The sequence below is a fragment of the Trypanosoma cruzi genome, genomic scaffold (assembly GCF_000209065.1).
Source record: "Trypanosoma cruzi strain CL Brener 1047053516759 genomic scaffold, whole genome shotgun sequence".
Lineage (NCBI taxonomy): Eukaryota > Euglenozoa > Kinetoplastea > Trypanosomatida > Trypanosomatidae > Trypanosoma > Trypanosoma cruzi.
Window position 1 is genome coordinate 82,787 of NW_001849537.1, and position 19,633 is coordinate 102,419.

At 60.3% G+C, this 19,633-nt stretch overlaps 5 protein-coding genes across 5 annotated transcripts, besides 8 other annotated features; all 5 read right to left on the bottom strand.

The window, feature by feature from the left end:
- Positions 1-10,005, bottom strand: Tc00.1047053510463.39 (dispersed gene family protein 1 (DGF-1), putative; the record flags this gene model as incomplete). Its single annotated transcript, XM_814564.1, has 1 exon — positions 1-10,005. A coding segment is annotated over one exon (10,005 nt), but the record flags the coding sequence as incomplete, so codon positions are not given.
- Positions 1-19,633: part of a sequence feature (areas not merged during assembly with more than two copies in the genome that could not be assigned to a particular haplotype) that runs on past the window's edge.
- Positions 5,012-5,082: a microsatellite.
- Tc00.1047053510463.80 (uncharacterized protein) lies at positions 10,205-10,906 on the bottom strand (the record flags this gene model as incomplete). Its single annotated transcript, XM_814553.1, has 1 exon — positions 10,205-10,906. One exon carries the CDS (start codon positions 10,904-10,906, stop codon positions 10,205-10,207), a length of 702 nt encoding a protein of 233 aa, XP_819646.1.
- On the bottom strand, positions 13,402-14,514 carry Tc00.1047053510463.90 (mucin-associated surface protein (MASP), putative; the record flags this gene model as incomplete). Its single annotated transcript, XM_814554.1, has 1 exon — positions 13,402-14,514. The coding sequence occupies one exon, from the start codon at positions 14,512-14,514 to the stop codon at positions 13,402-13,404; it is 1,113 nt and encodes a 370-aa protein (XP_819647.1).
- Positions 13,636-13,671: a microsatellite.
- Positions 13,845-14,159: a microsatellite.
- Positions 15,528-16,076, bottom strand: Tc00.1047053510463.100 (uncharacterized protein; the record flags this gene model as incomplete). The annotated part of the gene is made up of 1 exon (XM_814555.1): positions 15,528-16,076. The coding sequence occupies one exon, from the start codon at positions 16,074-16,076 to the stop codon at positions 15,528-15,530; it is 549 nt and encodes a 182-aa protein (XP_819648.1).
- Positions 16,703-16,722: a microsatellite.
- Positions 16,891-16,916: a sequence feature (AT_rich).
- Tc00.1047053510463.120 (mucin-associated surface protein (MASP), putative) lies at positions 18,156-19,265 on the bottom strand (the record flags this gene model as incomplete). The annotated part of the gene is made up of 1 exon (XM_814556.1): positions 18,156-19,265. One exon carries the CDS (start codon positions 19,263-19,265, stop codon positions 18,156-18,158), a length of 1,110 nt encoding a protein of 369 aa, XP_819649.1.
- Positions 18,387-18,422: a microsatellite.
- Positions 18,596-18,910: a microsatellite.

Here is a 19,633-nt window from a genome sequence, read left to right on the forward strand (position 1 = left end):
GGCAACCACGCCCGCGCCCGCAAGCAGCACAGCCGCCATGCAGAAGTATTGGACGTGGCAGCCTCCCACGGGCGACTGCACAGCCGCAATCAGGCACACCACACACAGCACCGACAGCTGGAACACGCACCAGTACACGTGGCTGCCTCTCATGTTCGTCAGCATGCCGCCGTACATCCGCTGCTGCGCCGCGGGGTGCCAATACCCGACGGGGTACAGCAGGCGCTCGTGCAGCGGCTTCCTCGAAAACTGCCAGTACCTCGTGAAGCTCGCGCCCACGTGGCGGGCAATAAAGTAGCACACGCCGGCAGGGAACGCCGCACCGTACAGCACGCCAACGACACCAACCACGCGGTGCTGCCCGCGGGCGCCGGGCATCGCCAGTGCACGCACCGAGCCGAAGAAGACACCGAGGTGCATCGCGTGCGCCACAACGTACGTCAGGCTCGGGAAGCGCATCGCCGCCCACGCACTCGCCGCGTCCACGCCGCGCCACCGCTGGAAGGCCGCCGTCACACCGCAGTGCACGCACCCGAACACAGCGGCGAGCAGCGCGTTGCCCACCACCATCCACAGCGGGTCAAGGGCAGCGAACACCGACAGGAAGTACGGCAGCGCAACGGTGCTCGCACGCTCCTGTGCCGAGGCGCATGACATCCTCGCAAACACGCCGAGCCCCTGAATTTCCAGGATGGAGCCCAGCCCGCCGGTCACCACCACGGCAACAGCCGCCGCACCCGCAGCAACGCCGGTGATCGCCGAGAGGGCGCTGGCAGCGGCGGGCAGCGTGTTCGACCTGATCGTGAAGGACCCAAGCAGCACGCCCTTGCAGCCGCCAGACACCGCCGCAGCGTCGCAGCGAATGACTATCGTCTCGTCGGCAGCAATGAAGTAACCGCGGTGAACGGGCACAGCGAGCTCCAGGACGGTGGACGGATTCGTCGCGTTGCGCACCCACGTCGCGTGGCGCAGCATCGCTCCCCACGGACCACCGAACCCACTCGGCTGCGCCGTCGACACCGGCACAAAGCTCAGGTGCGTGCCAAGCTGCGGGTCGCGTGCCCATCGAAACGGCGACGGCAGCGCCACCATCAGCCGCGTCGGGACGGCGCTCCCACCGCCGCGGATGTCGTTCTGCGTCAGGCTCCCACCAGCCACCGTCGTCGTCACGGCGAGCGTCGGGCACGCCACCTCGCTCCACCACAGCGTGCCGCTCACCGACGCCGTCGGGGTCCGCGTGGGCGGCAGTGCCACCGTCTCCGTCACCTGCAGGGTCTCCGTCGGCCCGTACCGCAGCGGACTGTAGCGCTCGGTGGTGTGGCTCGGCGTCGGCGTCGCCGTCCACGTTGTTGTCAGGCTGCGCGTCTCCGTCAGCGACGCTGTGTGGCCCAGCGGCATGCCAGACGTGCGGTTGCACCCGTCCACGTGCGGCAGGTACACCGGAAGGCAGTCGCGCCCGTACCCGCCCTCAGCACAGCGGCAGCCGCACGACCTCGACATCGCCCTCGTCGCAGCAGCAAAGCAGCGCACGTCGGCGTCGCACACGCCACACGCCACGGGGCGGAATTCCCCGATGATGCCGGCGGACCTGTAGTCCATCGGCCGCAGCGCCTGCCCGTTGAGCGTCAGGCACCCCACGACGAACTTTCGGCCGGCGCCCCCAAGAGCTACGGTGCCGTCCATCACGACGGGCCCGCTGCCAGCGTTCCCGTGGAGCGTCAGCGTGCTCTGCACAAGCTCCGCACTGCGCGGGTACGACGGCACCGACAGAATTCTGCCGCTGATGCTGTTGCCGCGCACCGACAGCCACGACCCGGACACGAACGACGCCGACCCCCGCAGCTCCAGCAGCGCGCCATCGGTCAGCGCACCGGTGTTGTCGTTCACCACGACGGCGGACGCGTTGGCCTCCACACCGCTCTCGAACACAAACCCATGCGCGGCGTACACCTGGCTCCCCGACACGCGCAGCACAGCGCCCTCCGACGCAACCACGCGCGCACTCGCGTACAACGCATATTCGCCGCCGAACACAGCCGCGTCCAGCGCGACACCGCCACCGACAAGCTCCAGCACGGCGCCGTCCACCACCACCGTCCGCCCACCAGTCATCACGGTCACGAGGGCAACGCCGGACACAACCAGCACGGACCGCACGAGCCGCAGGCCCGACAGCACCAGCACCGGTGCGTACGGCGAGGACTGCGAGCCGGGAAGATACACAAGCGGCGTCGACCTCGCGGCAACCAGCAGGGAGTCCGTCACCGTCAGCACAGACCCCGCGGGGAACGTGCCGGTCAGCACAAGCGCACCGTTCAGCGCCTCCACATCGCACACGGACAGCTCCACCGGCCCGCCCTCGTCGCTCCCCGCCGACACCGCACCGCGCAACGCTCCACCGCCCATCACGTACAGCACAGCACCGTTCAGCAGCGACACGTTCTGCACAACGATCCGCACGCCGTCCCGCGCCATCCACGGCACGTAGAGCACCGGGCTCACGCCGTCCAGCACAACGTGGCGCAGCGTCACCTCGCTCGCGCCGACAGGCACAACGAACGCCGACTGCACCGTCACGCCCTCGCGGAAGAACACACTCGGCGCAGTGCCCACAGCAGGCGGCAGCGCGGGAGCTCCCACAGGCACGCACGCCTCGCCGTACACGCCGCTGCCGCACGCGCACGCGCACACACCGTTCCTCATTCTCGCCGACGCCGTCCCGGGCGCGTAGCAGTGCGTGTCCCTGTCGCAGTCGTCGCACCCAGCAACGTCGATGCTCCCAGCGTCGCCAAAACCAGCCGCTGCGTACTCCTCCGCCGTCGACAGGACACGTCCACCAGCGTCGTTGCACGCCACCCTCACATGCGCCCCAGCCGCAAGCGACAGGCTCAGCGACAGCATCCGCGGCAGCAGCGCTCGGTTGCGCACAAAGCTCAGCGTGCTCCCAGCAGCGGTCACGGCGCCAGCGGTGTAGAGCATCTCCCTCGAGACGCCGTCGTGCACGTTGCCCTTCGCCAGCAGCATCGACCCGCCAGCCAGGCTCACCGTCGAATAAAACGCCACCGCGTAGTCCCCCGTCGACAAAAATTCGTTCCGCACAAGCGCCACAGCGGAGCCCGACACGCTCACAGCCCCACGCACAGACACCGCGTGCTTGCACAGCAGGAAGTCGCTGTCAACAAACGCCACCACGGAGCCGCCACTGGCCGCAACACCGCCCTCCACCGACACGCACAGCCCCAGCGCCGTCTGCACCGACAGCCCGTCCACGTACAGCGCACCGCGCGACGACAGCGCCACGCCGCCAACAAACAACACGCCAACAGCGTCGCGGAACACAGCCGCCACATGCGTGCGCGCAATGGTCAGCACGCTCCCAGTCAGATTCACGCTGTGCACCACGAGGCACGCGGAGGCGTCGCCAAGGCCGTGGTCTCCGCGGTACGCAACACGCTTCTCCGCAATCAGTACCGAGTCCACCACAGTGACGCGCGAGCCCGGCGGAAATCGGTTCGCCACCAGCACGCCGCCGCCGGAGCGCGACTCAAGCCCGCTGATCAACACATCGGCACGCTGTCCAGCAGGCGGGTCGGACCGCCACCCAACAACGTACAGGCTCGCTCCGTCCACAAACAGGCAGTTCGCCAGTGTCACGTTGCGCACGCTCCCCGACATCGACTCCACGTCCACCAAGACGTCCGCCGCAAAGGTCACGCCAACGTAGCACAACACCGACGTCCCGAAACCGGCACTCAGCTTCACACCCACACGCACGTCCCGCACACACAAGTCGGCGCCGTCAGTGCTCGGTGGCTCGGGGACAGCAACGGGCAGGCATGCATCGCCATGGCCGCCCTCAGCACACTTGCAGGCGCAGCCATCACTCGAGGCCGTCGTCGTGTACGCAGGGAAGCATGACGCCGCGAGGGTGCATGGGTCGCCGCAGGTCAGGATGGTGGCATTGCACACGGAGGAAATGCTGTATTTCACTCCCTCCTCGCTGTTCACGGTGTTGCACGCGGCCACAATCGCTCCGTTTGTGAGATCGCGAGGCACCGTGGATATCCGCAGAACTGTCGGCGTGCCCGTGCTGGACATGAATCGGTTGCCGGACACAGACACCGTGGAGTCGCGGAGATTCACCGTGGGGTTCAAAAAGAGGAAGGCATCCGATGGGGACTCACGGCAGAGGTTGCCGCTCAGCTGCAGCCAGGAGTTGTAGTAGATGTAGGAAGAGTAGCTTGAAAAAAATACAGCCGAGCTTCTCTGCATGTCGTTGCCCTGAAACACAACCGCTGACCGAGACTCCACACGTAACGCCAAAATTACTAACAAAAGGTACCTCACCGGCCTCGTCACAACGTTGCCTCGGATCACCACGGCAGAGTTGTTCAGCACCTTCAGCGATGAAAATTGGCCAGACCCTTCAATATTTATCAGCGTACTGTCACCGCCGCCCATATGAAACGTGTTGCCCAGCACCGCAAGCACGGAGTGCCACGACACCCTCAGCGCAGATCCAACAAATTTTACGACACTTGACGATGTCGTCACGCTCTGAAACACATTGCCACTCAGCACCACCGCGGAGTCGTTGCTGATCGCCAGTCCATTCATCACAACACACGACGGCCTCCTAAGGTCCAAACCCAACCAATGGAACAGCCTCGTGACCGTAAAACTGTTCCCGCTGATCGTGATTTTCGTGCTCGGTGGAAACACACCCTCCGGGCTGAGCAGCGCGTCAATAAATCTGTTGCCGGTGACGACGATGTTCAGCGACCCCACAGCGGCGTACGCGTTGCCCAACAGCAACAGCACGGCGCCGTCCCTCCACGTGCATCCATCGAACGTGACATTCGCCACGTCGCCCGTCATCGCCCCAACCAGCACCGTCAGGCTCATGCCGCCCCCGCTGAACGTCACGTTGCGGTAGCACAGCCACGACAGCCCGCCGCCCACCGCCTGCGCAACCTCGGGGTACACCATGTCGCTGATGCACTCACCAACCGGCGGTGGCGGTGGTGGCGGTGGCGATGGCGATGGCGATGGCGATGGCGATGGCGGTGACGGTGGTGGCGGGCCAGCAGGCACGGGCGCTGGGACGCACACATCGCCGTGCCCTCCAGCAGCGCACCGGCACTTGCAGCCGCTGACCGCCGTCGTCAGCGGAGCAAAGCAGTCGCCCACCTTCGTGCACTCCCCGCACGCAGTAACCGTCGTCACGTTGGTGATGCCGCTCAGCTCCAGTTCAGCCGCCGTCGACGCCTCCCGTCCCGCGACCGTCAGGCACCCAGCAACGAACCGGTAGCCGGCGTCAGCCCGAGATAAAAGGGACACCGACAACCCCGTCGAGCCCATCTTGCAGCCAGTCAGCGTCACCACACTGCTGCCGTCAATGCTCACAAAAGCGGAGCTACTGTCGTAGAACATCGCACCCACCTCCACGTCGTTGTCGCGCCAATCCAGCCAGCTTGACCGCTGAACAGTCCACATGTCATCGTTAAAGATGGCGTAGCGCACGGAGCCGCTGTTCCCCACCACGCGCACCACGCTGTGATCCGACACGTTGAATCTGTTGTGTTGATACAGCAGGCTTACCCCGGAGACCATCGTATTGTTGAGCAGCGCAACAACGGAGTGGTCACTCACACTGAGCCCGTACAAGTAGAACATATGTGTGTATCCATCAAAACTGCAGTACCGCGCGTACAGCGAGCTGCCACCCACCAGCGTCAGCGTCCCGGTCGAGTAAAAACCAAGCGCATCACGCTTCGTCGCATGCGCCCTGACGTTGCTGACCAACAGCGAGGACGAACTCAACACGGCGTCCTTCAGCAACAATACGCTCAACGTGTTCATCCTAGTGTCCGGCAGTTCAGACTCGGAGGACTGCGCCGCGTCAACCTCCGTGACGGCGATGTCGCAGTGCTGCGGGAGGGCACGTATAAAAGCAACGGTGGAGGAACGCATCACCGTCCGGCTCACGCGGATCAGGACGCCAGATGACTCAACCGCCGCCGCACCCCCAACAAACTGCAGCGCGGCACCACCACGAAATGTGCATCCAGTGAGCGTGATGTTGATGGGAAGATGCAGCGGCATGCTGTTGAGGAAAAACGTCAGCACGGCACCCACGCCGCTGAATGTCACACCCACGTAGCAGTGGTGCGTCTTCCACATGTTCAGCGCGAGGTCCGTCAGCGTCTGGTCCACCACGCAGCTCGTGTCGCCGTCGACGGCTCTCTCCGCCACGGGCGGCACAACCGTGTCGGGCACCTCGAAGGGAAGACACGACGCGCCATGCCATCCGTCCTTGCAGCCGCACGAGCACGAGCCGCGGTCCACCGACTCCGTCCCGGGCATGTAGCACGCCGCGTCGTCGTTGCATGTGCCACACCTGAACACCTCCACCTCCTCCGGAAACACACCGTCGTACGACACCTCCTCATCGCCCTGCAGGTTGCACCCAACCACAAACCTTGCGGGGAACTCAACAATCGTGTCTGGCGGAGAAAGATCAGCAAAGGGATAAATATCGTCCAACTGACGGTTGTGTGCAAGCGCCACGGTGGTGCCGCTGCCCGACAGCTGAATTTTGTACTGGGGATACGGAATAGTTAATACTGAGGCTTCACCCACGCTGTTGCCCTCCACACGCCACTGCGCACCTCCCTCGAGGGTCACCGAGCCAGACAAATACACCAGCGCGGAATCAAAAACTTCACTCCCGCCAAAGGTGCAGTCCGCCACCCTCAGCAGCCCCGCGGAGCTCACGGTGGTATCCCCCCAAAAAATAACGCCGTTGACCGAGCTCATCGTGTTGTTCTCCACGTCAAAGTAGCCGCCGTTCTTCACAGCAACACCATTAACGCAAACAGATGATTCCACACCGTCATCGTCCTTCTTTGTGCTCAGCGTATTTCCTTTCACAATGATCCCACCACCATCAACAACAACACCATTGATGAAATAGACTGCGTACCTATTCGCCTCAATGTAGTTGTCGAGTAGCAGCAGCGTCATATTCGCACTGAGAGTAAACTTCACAAAGGAAATGGCGTGGCCCGACGTCGTCACAAGCGTACTGCCCACCACCAGTATCTGGGAGCTCACGCCAAAATCACCTCTAAAGTCCAATGCACCAAAATCCAGTATCGAGGATGTCACGCTCACGTGTACGCGCGCACCACTCCCCCTGATCAACAGGCCTATGAGGACGCACTGCAGCAGCGTGATGTTGAGTGTCTGCTGTGGAGCTTCAAAATACGACAGGTCCAGCACAATCGCGGCGGTGAAGGTCACGTTGACAAAGCACAGACCACGCACACCGGGATCAGGATAGTCCACGGAGCGGATGCTGCCACCGTGCACGCAGCGGACCTCCGTGTCCTTCGCGTCGGGGAGCGGGAGCGGTCCAAGGCCGTCCGGAACCGCAGCTGGCAGACACGTGTCACCGTGACCGCCAGCAGCGCACACGCACTCACAGCCGCTGATGCTGCTCGTCCTCGCTGCAAAGCACACGGCGTCCACCGTGCACGCACCACAGTCCAGCACCGTCACGGGTGCTCCAATATTGAGGTCGTCTTGGTAATTCGTCACAGGAGAGCCCCTTGCCTCGTTGCACATGCCGTAGATGGTCGGGCGCGTGTCGGATGGTGGTAACCAGTTGTTTGTCATATTTGCGATGGTCGAGTACGAGCCATAAGTGAGGTTGTTGTCAAGTATCGACCACACACTCCGATCGCGGAACACCATGCCGTGGTGGGCAGCCACGTACACAACGTAGGCGGTGCGGAACTCGTTGTCGCGGTGCACCAGCCAGCTGCCGCCGGTCACGGTCAGCGTGGCTGCCATCAGCATGGCGAAGCCGAGACGGAACGTGCTGGACACAATCTGCAGCACGCTGCCGCCAGCCACAACAACGTCCTTGAACACACACGCGGCTTTGCCATATTCGGTGCTCGGTAAAATCCACGAGCTGTTCTGTATGGAGAACACGGAGCCGCCGCTGACACGCAGGTCCGACGCAAGAGCGTACATCACGTGCGTCCGCGAACTAATAACGCAGTTGTCCATGTAGAAGACGCTGGACAGGTTCACGCCGAGGCTGCGCTCCACGAGGATCGCAGCGCACGAGCCCCCGCCACACACCAGCGTCGACCGCGTCATGACAAAACACGTCGACAGAAGCCGGACGCCGTCCAGGACAAGCGCGGGGACGTACCGAAACCCTTCATAGCCAGGAGTCGTCGGCACGTACTGCGACCCGCCAACCGTCGCGCGCAGCGCTGAGTTCGCCAGCAGCACACTCGAGTGCAGCGGCATCGCGCCATGCAGCACAATCGTGCCCTCCACCGACGTCACATTCGTCATGTTGACGAGGGCGTACGGCATCAGGCGCGCCGTGCTCTCGCTGAGGCCGCCAATCCGCAGCTGCGCGCCGCCCGCAAGCACGCAGTGGCGCAGCGTCACGTTCAGTGCGTCAGCGAACGCGTCCATCGAGCGCAGGTCCACCGCCACAGTGATCGGTCCGCTGAACACCACCGAGTCGAAGCACGCCGTCGCCCGCCCGCCGCCCGCCGTCACCGACCCCGTCAGCGTCACGCCACTCACGCAGCCCTCCGCAGTATCGCCACCACCACTGGCCCTCGCAGGCGGCACGTAGAACGGCAGGCACGCGTCGCCCACACCGCCGGCGCGGCAGCCGCACACGCAGTCGGAGAACGACGCCGTCAGCGCATCGAAGCACGCCAGCGCAGCCGCACAGCCGTCGCACGGCACCACGCTCACGGAGGGCAGGCCGGCCATGCGGTAGTCGCCGCTGCTCTGCAGCACCCGGCCGCCGGCACGGTTGCACTGCACCGACACGACGCCGCTCGTGATCGCCACCCCGGAGACAAGCGTCGCGCCGGTGGCAGCGCAGCGCGCAATCGACACGGCGCCGCTGCCCAGCGTCACCCCCGACAGCGACGCCACCGACGACGCCTCGCCCACCGCCCACACGTCGTGCAGGTCCAGCCACCCGCCGGCACCGATCGTCCCACCGTCGCAGCGCACCAGCGACGACGCAACAGACCCCTCGACGCGCACGAAGCGCAGCACCGAGTCAAACACCGCGAGGCGCTCGCCAAGCACAATGCCGCCGCCGCCGGTCACAACCGACACACTTGTCACGGAGAACACCGAGTGGCTCCGCAGACTGAGGCGCGACGAGGACGCCACACGCATCGCGGACGCGGTCGGACCGCCCGACGCCTCCAGCAACACGCCGTCAAGCACCACCGCGCTCAACAGCAGGTCCACGCCGCCGCCAACGTACACCGCCGACCCGCCCGCCTGCAACGACCTCAGCACAGTGTTGCTCACACGCAGCTGCGTCCGCAACAGCGAGGTCGCGTACAGCACAAGCGGCGACGCCACCGCGTCCGTCAGCCCGCTCAGCTGGGAGTAGCGCATCGGCCCCGCCGTCACAATCGTCGAGTCACGGACCGTCACGTTCGTGTGTGCCGGCAGGTTGTGCACAAACACAAGCGAGCAGTAGTCGCCGGACAGCCCGCTCACGCTCACCTCCAGGCTCCGGTCAGTCGCCGGCTCGCCGCTGTAGCCCCGCACGTAGATCTGCGCACCGCCGTCGCACACGCAGTTCCTCAGTTCGATGCGCAGCGCGCCGGGAAGCATCGCCGGCACGTCGAACACCACAGCCACGCCGTTCGTGATGTACACGCCGTCCATCAGCACCGTGTCCACGGCGCGGCCAACCGTGATGGCTCTGTCCACCGTGCCGCCCCGCAGTCGCAACACCACCGCATGCACCGCGGGCATCCACACACCAGCTGCTGCTAGCACCAACGCCACAAGCAGCGCCGCACGCACAGCCAAAATGGCCCTGCGCCGCACACGTTGCCGGCTGCGCGGACACGCACCCACAGCAGACCGCATCCACCGACCCAGACACGTATCAGCAGGGTTCTCGTGGCGTGTCGCTCTCGCCCCGTCGACCATTCCTACTGTCTATCAAATCCTTTCCTACAGATGGCGAATCCAGTGACACGATTCCGCCAGATCGTTATCCCAGTACCACCAAACCTAATACTGCGAGTAATCCCTAACACCTTGAAACGATAGTTGTGCTGGCAAAGCCAAAGTATCTCGAACTGCACGCTCAAAAAAAAAAAAAGAATAAAAGGCAGCAGCAACAACATTAACCAAACACAGTGGCACGCAGAGGCATCCGGTCATACACAATCTCCACCACAGTACAGCCGCCGACACAAAGCAGCGCAGACGCAATAAATTCAGTGACGCCATCGTCCTCCCACTTCCCACACAGCCCCATACAGCCACCGCGCGTCGTGGCGTGGATACAGACTGGCGTCGGTGGTGTGCCAGCAGTGCTGACAGGCGGCGGTGGACCAGTCCTTCGCTCACCCCTAGCAGGACAGAGAGCAGCGGGATTGGCCAACAACTCTCTCCGTGCGGCATGTGTCCTTCCCGTGTTTGCAGATGGGAGTGGTGTCCCCGTTTCGCAGGAACTTCGCAGACTGCCGTCAGCGAGGGAGGTATTGATCATCGTTCTGTGCGAGGAGCGGGCAGCGGGTGCAAGATGGCACAGAAACACATTCAGTGCGCCGCCGCGGCCAGGGGCCAAGCAAGGCAAACAGTGACGGATGGTGAATTCAAGCGCATACGGCGTGAAGGACCCATCCATATCACAGCCACCAGGGGACACGCAAGCACAAGGTGTGCGGACAGCACTGGGGATCGCAGCACGTGCGACTCGGACAGTGTGATGGACGAGCGAATTTTCCTGCTGCCAAGACACAGCACAAACGCGGTCCCAAGAGTACTGCGGCACGGCCGATCCCAGAGGGCAGGGACGCGGTGCCTCCATGCCTCGCGGCATCACAGGCCTGGGCTCGAGAGGGCACCAAGCTCTTTCGCACGGACCACAAGCAGCATGGAGAAGTTACGGCAGAGGGCATGATTGCGGCACTCCCGTTTGTGGACATCTTCAGCTGGAGGCAGGCTGCCTCCCGGTGAGGCTGTGTGCGCGTCCCATGCTGCCGCTGCAACACACTCGGCATGCTCCACTCTGACCGTCCAGGTTCATCAGTGGCTGTCACGGCTGCCGCGCGGAATGGTACGCCTTGCCGCTCGCTCGGTGCATATCCAACCGCGTGGTCACAGTGGCCAGAGGCGTTGCACACACCGAGGTGGAAGCATTCCAGTCGGCCTCACGCAGAACAGCGACGGCATTTTTCCGTCGCGGCAGCCTGCCTGCCGGTCGCGGGAGGCCGTCCTCCGTTGCTGCAGTATAAAATGAAAGATGGTGGTCCGAGTCCATGCAAAGGGGTGGATATCCAGTGGGAGACACGCAGTACGCGTTGCGCAGTCACGTCGGGAAACGAGACGCGGCGGCCGCTGATCCGCGCTGGCTGTGCCGGGTCGTCGGACAGCTCACACTCCATGCCGCTTGGGGTGGCGGCGAGTTTCTCTGCTGCCGTCGTTGATCGTGAGCGACCGTCCCGCAGCTCATGGTGCGAATTCTGGTAGCCCGCAAATAACCGTTGCATGACCAAGACGACAAATGGTGGTCGCAAACTGGGCAGCGTGAGCGATTTCCAGAAAAAGGCCGCAGAGGTTCACCACGTACATGCCGGGGCTGGCCGGTGGGCACACGCGGAAGGCAGTGTTCTCCAGAAAGTTGGTGCCACGAGCGGCAGGCACTCGCACAGCAAGGTGTGGCGCACCAAGAGGGCCACGCCACCGGCACGCCCACTGCAGGTCTGTTGGAAGACACCGCAGCCAACGCGCCGCGTCGCTGGGGCGCCCTGCTGCCTGCACTCCTGCAGAAAAGCGGTGTCAGTCCGGTGCTGCGCCAGTCGAACGGCAAGGGCAATCCTGAAGGGCGAAGGGCTGGAAGTTCCGGGCCGCCAGACAACTACGAGGCCATCCTCATCGGGGCTGCGGCTCCTGCGGACACCACCGCAGCGGTTGATGCCGACGGAGTGACCGCAATGAAACGACTGTGCGCTTCTGTCAGTTGAGTCGCAGGTAAACCGCCTCGCCGCTACACAACCAACAGAGCGTGGGACCTTCTCGAGGGGTGACGCTGCCGTGGTCCCCGTCACGCTCGCAGCAATGCCCTGCCGCAATCACTCCCACAGAGAGACAAGAAAGAGTGTGTGGATGTGTGTCGAGAGCACAGCGACTGTCATCGTCAGAGGAGGCCATCGTGGCACCGTCCGTCACGCACCGGCACACACCGAGCAACGCACGCACCCGGCAGAGCAAAACCAAAGAGAAGAAAAGAATGACCCCAAGAGAAGGCAGTGCTTTCACGTATGGCGGGCATCGTGCAGCCGCGTCAACCGGCCTCCAGCAAAATAGAAAGAGCATTCCTGCAGTGCACTGTGCAAATACTTATGTGTGCTGGAGGAGCAGAGGAGAAGAGGAGCACAGGGAGGCACATCAGCACAGCAAGGGGCACAACTAGATGGCAGCGACAAAAGCGGTACGGCACAACCTCAACAATCACGCACGGTGGCAGCACACGCCCAACCAGAGAAAAGAAAAGAAAAACACGGCGGCAGGGTGTGGCTGTGTGTGTGGCGCTGCGGGTGTCTGCCAGCCCTGGCCGCAAACAAAACAAAACAAGAGGGAAAGAAATGTGTGCTCCGCCCCACAGGCCCTCGTCGCACGCCCACACGTCACGGCTCCCTCAGCGCGCCGTTCGCCGCGGCCCCTCCTCATGCGTGCAGCAGGCGAGGCGCACAGGGCCGTCGTCATGAGCGTGTCGGTGGTGTGCGAGTGGAGCAGTTGGGCGGGAAACACACGGCACCCCTCGCAGGAAGAGTGCAGCAACAAACAATTAAAGAGGGAAGAGTAGAAAAAAAAACGTCCATAGTGACTGCCCCCAAAAGCAAAAAAGAAAGATGAGGGGTCAGTAATAAAAAACAAACGGAAAAATTAATAACAAAAAAAGACTGGCAAAAAATTTAAAGCAAACAGTAAAAGAAATTGAACTTACAAAAAAACGAAACAAAAAGCCGAAGCGTGGGACGACCAGCGCACACACACTCTCATTACTCCCGTAAAGCAAAACACACACACAGAGGGAGAGAGAGAGAGGTCGCCCACTCAATGCAGTAAAAACAAAACAGAAACAGTTACGGTGCTCCGCCCATGCAGCCAGGCAGGACGGCAGCGGTGCGTGTCGTGCAGAAGAGAGCACCAACGGGCCTGCATGGGTGTGCATGCATATATACAATGGGCACATTATTGTGTGTGCCTCGTGGGGTGAGGTGAGGGCGAGAGTCCATGCAAGGGGACACGCACACACAGAGAGAGAAGGACGAGTGTGTGTGCGGGCGGTGCACGGCTCTCTCTCCCTCACTCTCACGCGGCCACCACCGCAGCAGCAGCCGCACACGCAACAACAAGAAGAAGAGGCAAAAGAGGGGAGGTGGTGTGGGAGACCGCGGTGCTGCCGTCACTGTCGCCTGTATTTGCGGTGGCATTTGTACGAAGGGCGTTTTTATCTTTCGCGGATTCTTCGCCACTTTCCGCGGGGTGTTCATGCTGTTGATGTTGTTGGACTTGTGTTTCATCACTTTGCTGCTGCTTTTCATTTTCTTCTTCTTCTTCCTCTTCTTCCTCTTCTTTTTCCTGTGTGTGTTCAGTGCCGGATGTCGTCCCTGCCGGTCCTCCGGGTAGCGAGGAGTTGTTAGCCTCTGCTGCTGCAGCAGGCGTCTGATTTCCTGTTGAAGAGTCCCCTGTTGTGTTAGATGGATTAGTGCCTGAGGACCCCGCTTCACCATCACTGCTGCCAGCTGAAGGGTCAACACCAGTAGCATCAGCAGGGGCGGAAGGACCACCAGAAGGACCAGGAGCGGAAGGAGGAGCACCAGGAGCAGAAGAAGCAGGAGTACCACCAGAACCGTCTACTTCACCACCAGCAGAACCAGAACCAGAAGCCCCGGCAGCGCCAGCACCACCAGCAGCAGGTCCACCACCAGTAGAAGAACCAGCAGGTCCACCAGCACCACGAGAGCCAGAACCAGAAGCACCAGAATCTCCACCACCAGGAACAACAGCACCAGAAGAAGCACCACCAGAAGGAGCAACAGAACCAGAAGCACCAGAAGAAGCAGCAGAACCTCCAGCACCACCATCACGACCAGGTCCACCGCCAGGTCCAGCAGATCCAGTAGAAGCACCAGCGTCGGAATTCTCACTTGAATTCGACCTGTTCTTTGTTTCAACAGAAGCGCCTTTTCCATCCGAGGCTTCGACGGCAGTAATGGGCAGTACCGACCGCAAAGGCACCGTAATCGCAGTTTTATTACATCCGTCAGGCATGTGGGATCCATTCTCACCCAACACTCCCGACGCCATGCAGCCACCCAGTGCGTTGGTGTCAACGTCCCTCGCATAAACACCGCCGGCAACGCACCACAGCACGCAGAGGGCACACACCAGCAGCACACGGCCGGTCATCGTCATCGCCATCACTCCTGTCACTTGCGTGTAGCCTTCAGCACAAACTAACTCCCCGTCAAAGCAGAGTGAAAGCAAAAGGAGAGACAAGTCACACAACAGCCACGCCACAGTCACAAACGGCAGCAGCCCAAACAAAAAATATTCACATTTCATTGCGGCATCCGGCCTGTCCCTCCAATCCTCCTTTCGTGCAGTCCGTGGGACGCATAGCAATGAGGCCGGCACCGCGTGTGGGCAAAAACAACAAAACAAGAGGAGAAACACGTCACCCATGACAGTGTGCAGCAACCGACCATTAAATAAAGGAACAGCAAGGATGCTTATCATTCCAGGAAGGCAACAAAGCCAACAGTAAAATATAAATAATAAAAGAAAACACGCAGGGAACGCGGCACATGTTCTCTGCGAGGAGTCGCAATGCCACACTCTTCGGCTCACAATACCGTCACAACTCCACACAATCCCAGAAGAAGCAGCAACACCCAATACACGCACACACGCACAGTGCTGCCAACAGTTAGCTCTCGCAGTCTCAATTTCGCGTCGTTGTGCAGGGCAAAGCAGTCGTGTAGACTCACACCGCTCCCGGAATACTGCGCGGTGAATTCTCGCAATTGGGGCTCTCGTGCCCAGAGTCATTGCGTTGAGTCAATCCGCCCGCATCACCCTCACCAAAAAATCCACTGCCTGCAACGCCATTTCCTGAAACGAGAGATTTGTGTCCAGTGGCGCTGCGCTCACTCACCTCGTCCGTGTTATCCGCAGCAACGTGTTCCCTGCCGCCATAAGTGACAGACACGATCCCGGATGCATTCGACGCCACTACTATCCTCGGACCGTTGGCAAAGGCCTCTTCTTGGATGCATTCGGGACCATCACTTCGCTCGGATTGCTGGCAAACTCAGGCCTCGTCTCGGACGTGTTGGTAGTCGTGTTGGATGCGGGACTCCGATCGACGGTGTTGGGTCCGTCAGCCGCCACAGACCGTCGCCGATCCTCGTGTTGACGTGACGGCTCAGCATTCACTTGCGGCGCAGTTGTCCCACCAGATTTTGTGTCATCCTTCCCTTCACGGGGTGGCGGCAACTGACAGATGCCGTCCGGTCAGCATCGCCGCTCCGTGCAGGCGGATGGATGGTTCCATCGGGAGAAAATTGACGCCACCACAATTCATAAGGGCCGGCGTATTTATGTGCCGTCACATTCATCGTGGAGGCAACGGTGGCCCCTTCCTCTTCCGCTGCACAGCTGGCAGCACAGTTGCTACATGTGTGCACCGCATTGGCCACATGGCACACAGCACCCAGCTCACCATTCCTGCCATGCATGCGCACATCAAAGCCACTGAAACTATAATTCTCATGCTGAGCCTCCGCAGCGGCAGCGAAACACTTCTTCCACGCCCACACACACACACGCACGCGATAGCTCAGGCTGCCGTCACTCGGAGCACACGACACATCCACCGGCACAACCACCGCATCCGCATCACCAGATACATCTCCAGCACTCCCAGCAGCCGTCACACACACGGACAAGCAGCAGCAGCACAAGAGCGCAAGGACCAACATGGCGCCGCACCGTCACCATCGTCACCATCGCAGTCATCGTCACGCGTAGTGGAGTCGCTGGATTCAGTCAGCTGATCGGTGAGGCAGAATAAAAGGAATGCAACAAGAGAGAGAGGGACGGAGCACAGCGGATACAGCGAGAGAGAGCAGACAACATGCGGAGAGGGCAGCAGGCCCAGCCGCACAGTTCACACACCACGAGACGGCATCCACGCAAGGAAGGCACACAACGCCAGCAGCCACCCACCATGCAGGAGGACAACACATCCACCAACATCTCCCCCAGCTCATCTCCACAGCCAAAGGGAAACAGCAAAAACCCGCGGCCACCACACCAGCCACAACAGCAAAGAAACCCTCATCCATCCATGACGCGGCACCAAAATTTCCAGCCATCCCGCCCTCAACGAGAAACGGAGCCCAACTCAACGCAGTCGCACGCGGTGCATCACACCCGCAGGAAAATAGACTCGGGCTGCGCACTCCCTCCCCCTCCCTTCTCCTCATGGCCACGGAAGAAGACAACAGCCGCCACACGCAACTGCCAGCATGCACCGCAAAAGGAGCATTCAAATCCACTGCAATGTGCATCTTGTGGTTCTGTGGTTGTGTGTGCCTGCAGAAACACAAAACAAAACAAAACAAACAGCGACCAGAGTATGTGGAGAGACGCAAAAAATGTACAGCGGAGATGCATGGCGGAAAAAAAAGAAGAAGAAGACCGCTCAAACTCATGACTGCACTGCAGCCCAAGCAATGGCAATTCACAAAAGATTTAAAACAACTTTCCCCTTCGTCTTAAATAAACCCCATCAAAAAAAATAATTATAAATAAAAAAAGAAATCGTCCATTACTGTTCCACACAAATTTAAACAATCGCCTGGCTGCCGTGTGGCCACACCAAACTGTCCGCATTTATTTTGCCCGCAAAAGAAAATTAAAAGATATTTAAATGTCTTTCAACCGTCCGACCCTCTGCGTGTCCGCGCATCGTTTATATTTCATGCGGTCATCTGCGTGTTGCTGCTCCCCTCAGCCCTCTCATCGGCGCGTGAGTGCGGCCCGCAGAGCACAGTCACTCGTGTGTGTGGGGACTGAGAGAAGCACGCAGACATGACGGGAGTCGCCTCACTCCATCGGGAGAGTGAGCGCAGCAAAAAAAAAAAATCATCAGGGGAAAAGAAATGCTCACGAGGCCGACACCGAAGGGACTGCCGGCGCGAGAAATGCACACGCAAAGCAAAAACAAATTAAAGAAAAACACGGCGGCAGGGTGTGGCTGTGTGTGCGGCGCTGCGGGTGTCTGCCAGCCCTGGCCGCAAACAAAACAAAACAAGAGGGAAAGAAATGTGTGCGCCGCCCCACAGGCCCTCGTCGCACGCCCACACGTCACGGCTCCCTCAGCGCGCCGTTCGTCGCGGCCCCTCCTCATGCGTGCAGCAGGCGAGGCGCACAGGGCCGTCGTCATGAGCGTGTCGGTGGGTGTGCGAGTGGAGCAGTTGGGCGGGAACACACGGCACTCCTCGCAGGAAGAGTGCAGCAACAAACAATTAAAGAGGGAAGAGTAGAAAAAAAAACGTCCATAGTGACTGCCCCCAAAAGCAAAAAGAAAGATGAGGGGTCAGTAATAAAAAACAAACGGAAAAATTAATAACAAAAAAAGACTGGCAAAAAATTGAAAGCAAACAGTAAAAGAAATTGAACTTACAAAAAAACGAAACAAAAAGCCGAAGCGTGGGACGACCAGCGCACACACACTCTCATTACTCCCGTAAAGCAAAACACACACACACACAGGGAGAGAGAGAGAGGTCGCCCACTCAATGCAGTAAAAACAAAACAGAAACAGTTACGGTGCTCCGCCCATGCAGCCAGGCAGGACGGCAGCGGTGCGTGTCGTGCAAAAGAGAGCACCAACGGGCCTGCATGGGTGTGCATGCATATATACAATGGGCACATTATTGTGTGTGCCTCGTGGGGTGAGGTGAGGGCGAGAGTCCATGCAAGGGGACACACACACACAGAGAGAGAAGGACGAGTGTGTGTGCGGGCGGTGCATGGTTCTCTCTCCCTCACTCTCACGCGGCCACCACCGCAGCAGCAGCCGCACAAGCAACAAGAAGAAGAGGCAAAAGAGGGGAGGTGGTGTGGGAGACCGCGGTGCTGCCGTCACTGTCGCCTGTATTTGCGGTGGCATTTGTACGAAGGGCGTTTTTATCTTTCGCGGATTCTTCGCCACTTTCCGCGGGGTGTTCATGCTGTTGATGTTGTTGGACTTGTGTTTCATCACTTTGCTGCTGCTTTTCATTTTCTTCTTCTTCTTCCTCTTCTTCCTCTTCTTTTTCCTGTGTGTGTTCAGTGCCGGATGTCGTCCCTGCCGGTCCTCCGGGTAGCGAGGAGTTGTTAGCCTCTGCTGCTGCAGCAGGCGTCTGATTTCCTGTTGAAGAGTCCCCTGTTGTGTTAGATGGATTAGTGCCTGAGGACCCCGCTTCACCATCACTGCTGCCAGCTGAAGGGTCAACACCAGTAGCATCAGCAGGGGCGGAAGGACCACCAGAAGGACCAGGAGCGGAAGGAGGAGCACCAGGAGCAGAAGAAGCAGGAGTACCACCAGAACCGTCTACTTCACCACCAGCAGAACCAGAACCAGAAGCCCCGGCAGCGCCAGCACCACCAGCAGCAGGTCCACCACCAGTAGAAGAACCAGCAGGTCCACCAGCACCACGAGAACCAGAACCAGAAGCAACAGAATCTCCACCACCAGGAACAACAGCACCAGAAGAAGCACCACCAGAAGGAGCAACAGAACCAGAAGCACCAGAAGAAGCAGCAGAACCTCCAGCACCACCATCACGACCAGGTCCACCGCCAGGTCCAGCAGATCCAGTAGAAGCACCAGCGTCGGAATTCTCACTTGAATTCGACCTGTTCTTTGTTTCAACAGAAGCGCCTTTTCCATCCGAGGCTTCGACGGCAGTAATGGGCAGCACTGACCGCAAAGGCACCGTAATCGCAGTTTTATTACATCCGTCAGGCATGTGGGATCCATTCTCACCCAACACTCCCAACGCCATGCAGCCACCCAGTGCGTTGGTGTCAACGTCCCTCGCATAAACACCGCCGGCACCGCACCACAGCACGCAGAGGGCACACACCAGCAGCACACGGCCAGTCATCGTCATCGCCATCACTCCTGTCACTTGCGTGCAGCCTTCAGCACAAACTAACAACACGTCAACGCAGAGTGAAAGCAACAAAAGACACGGCACAGTAAAATACAGCAGCAGCAGGAACACGCATTGCATGAGAAATATTAAACCAATGAAAGTGAAAAAAGACACAATGCGCTGCAAGTAAAGAAAAGCACACAAAACAAGGAAAAACAAAAGTAAGCAGGCAGCGATAAAGTAAAACAGTAAAAACACACAAAAAAGAGCTGCACAGTATGGCTCCAGCGCGCACGCCTCTATTCTCAACAGTGTGTCCACGCAAACAGTTGTGTGCATGTCGTGCGTATGCGTATGTTTGGGATGCGTTCAACGTGACGGATGTGGCG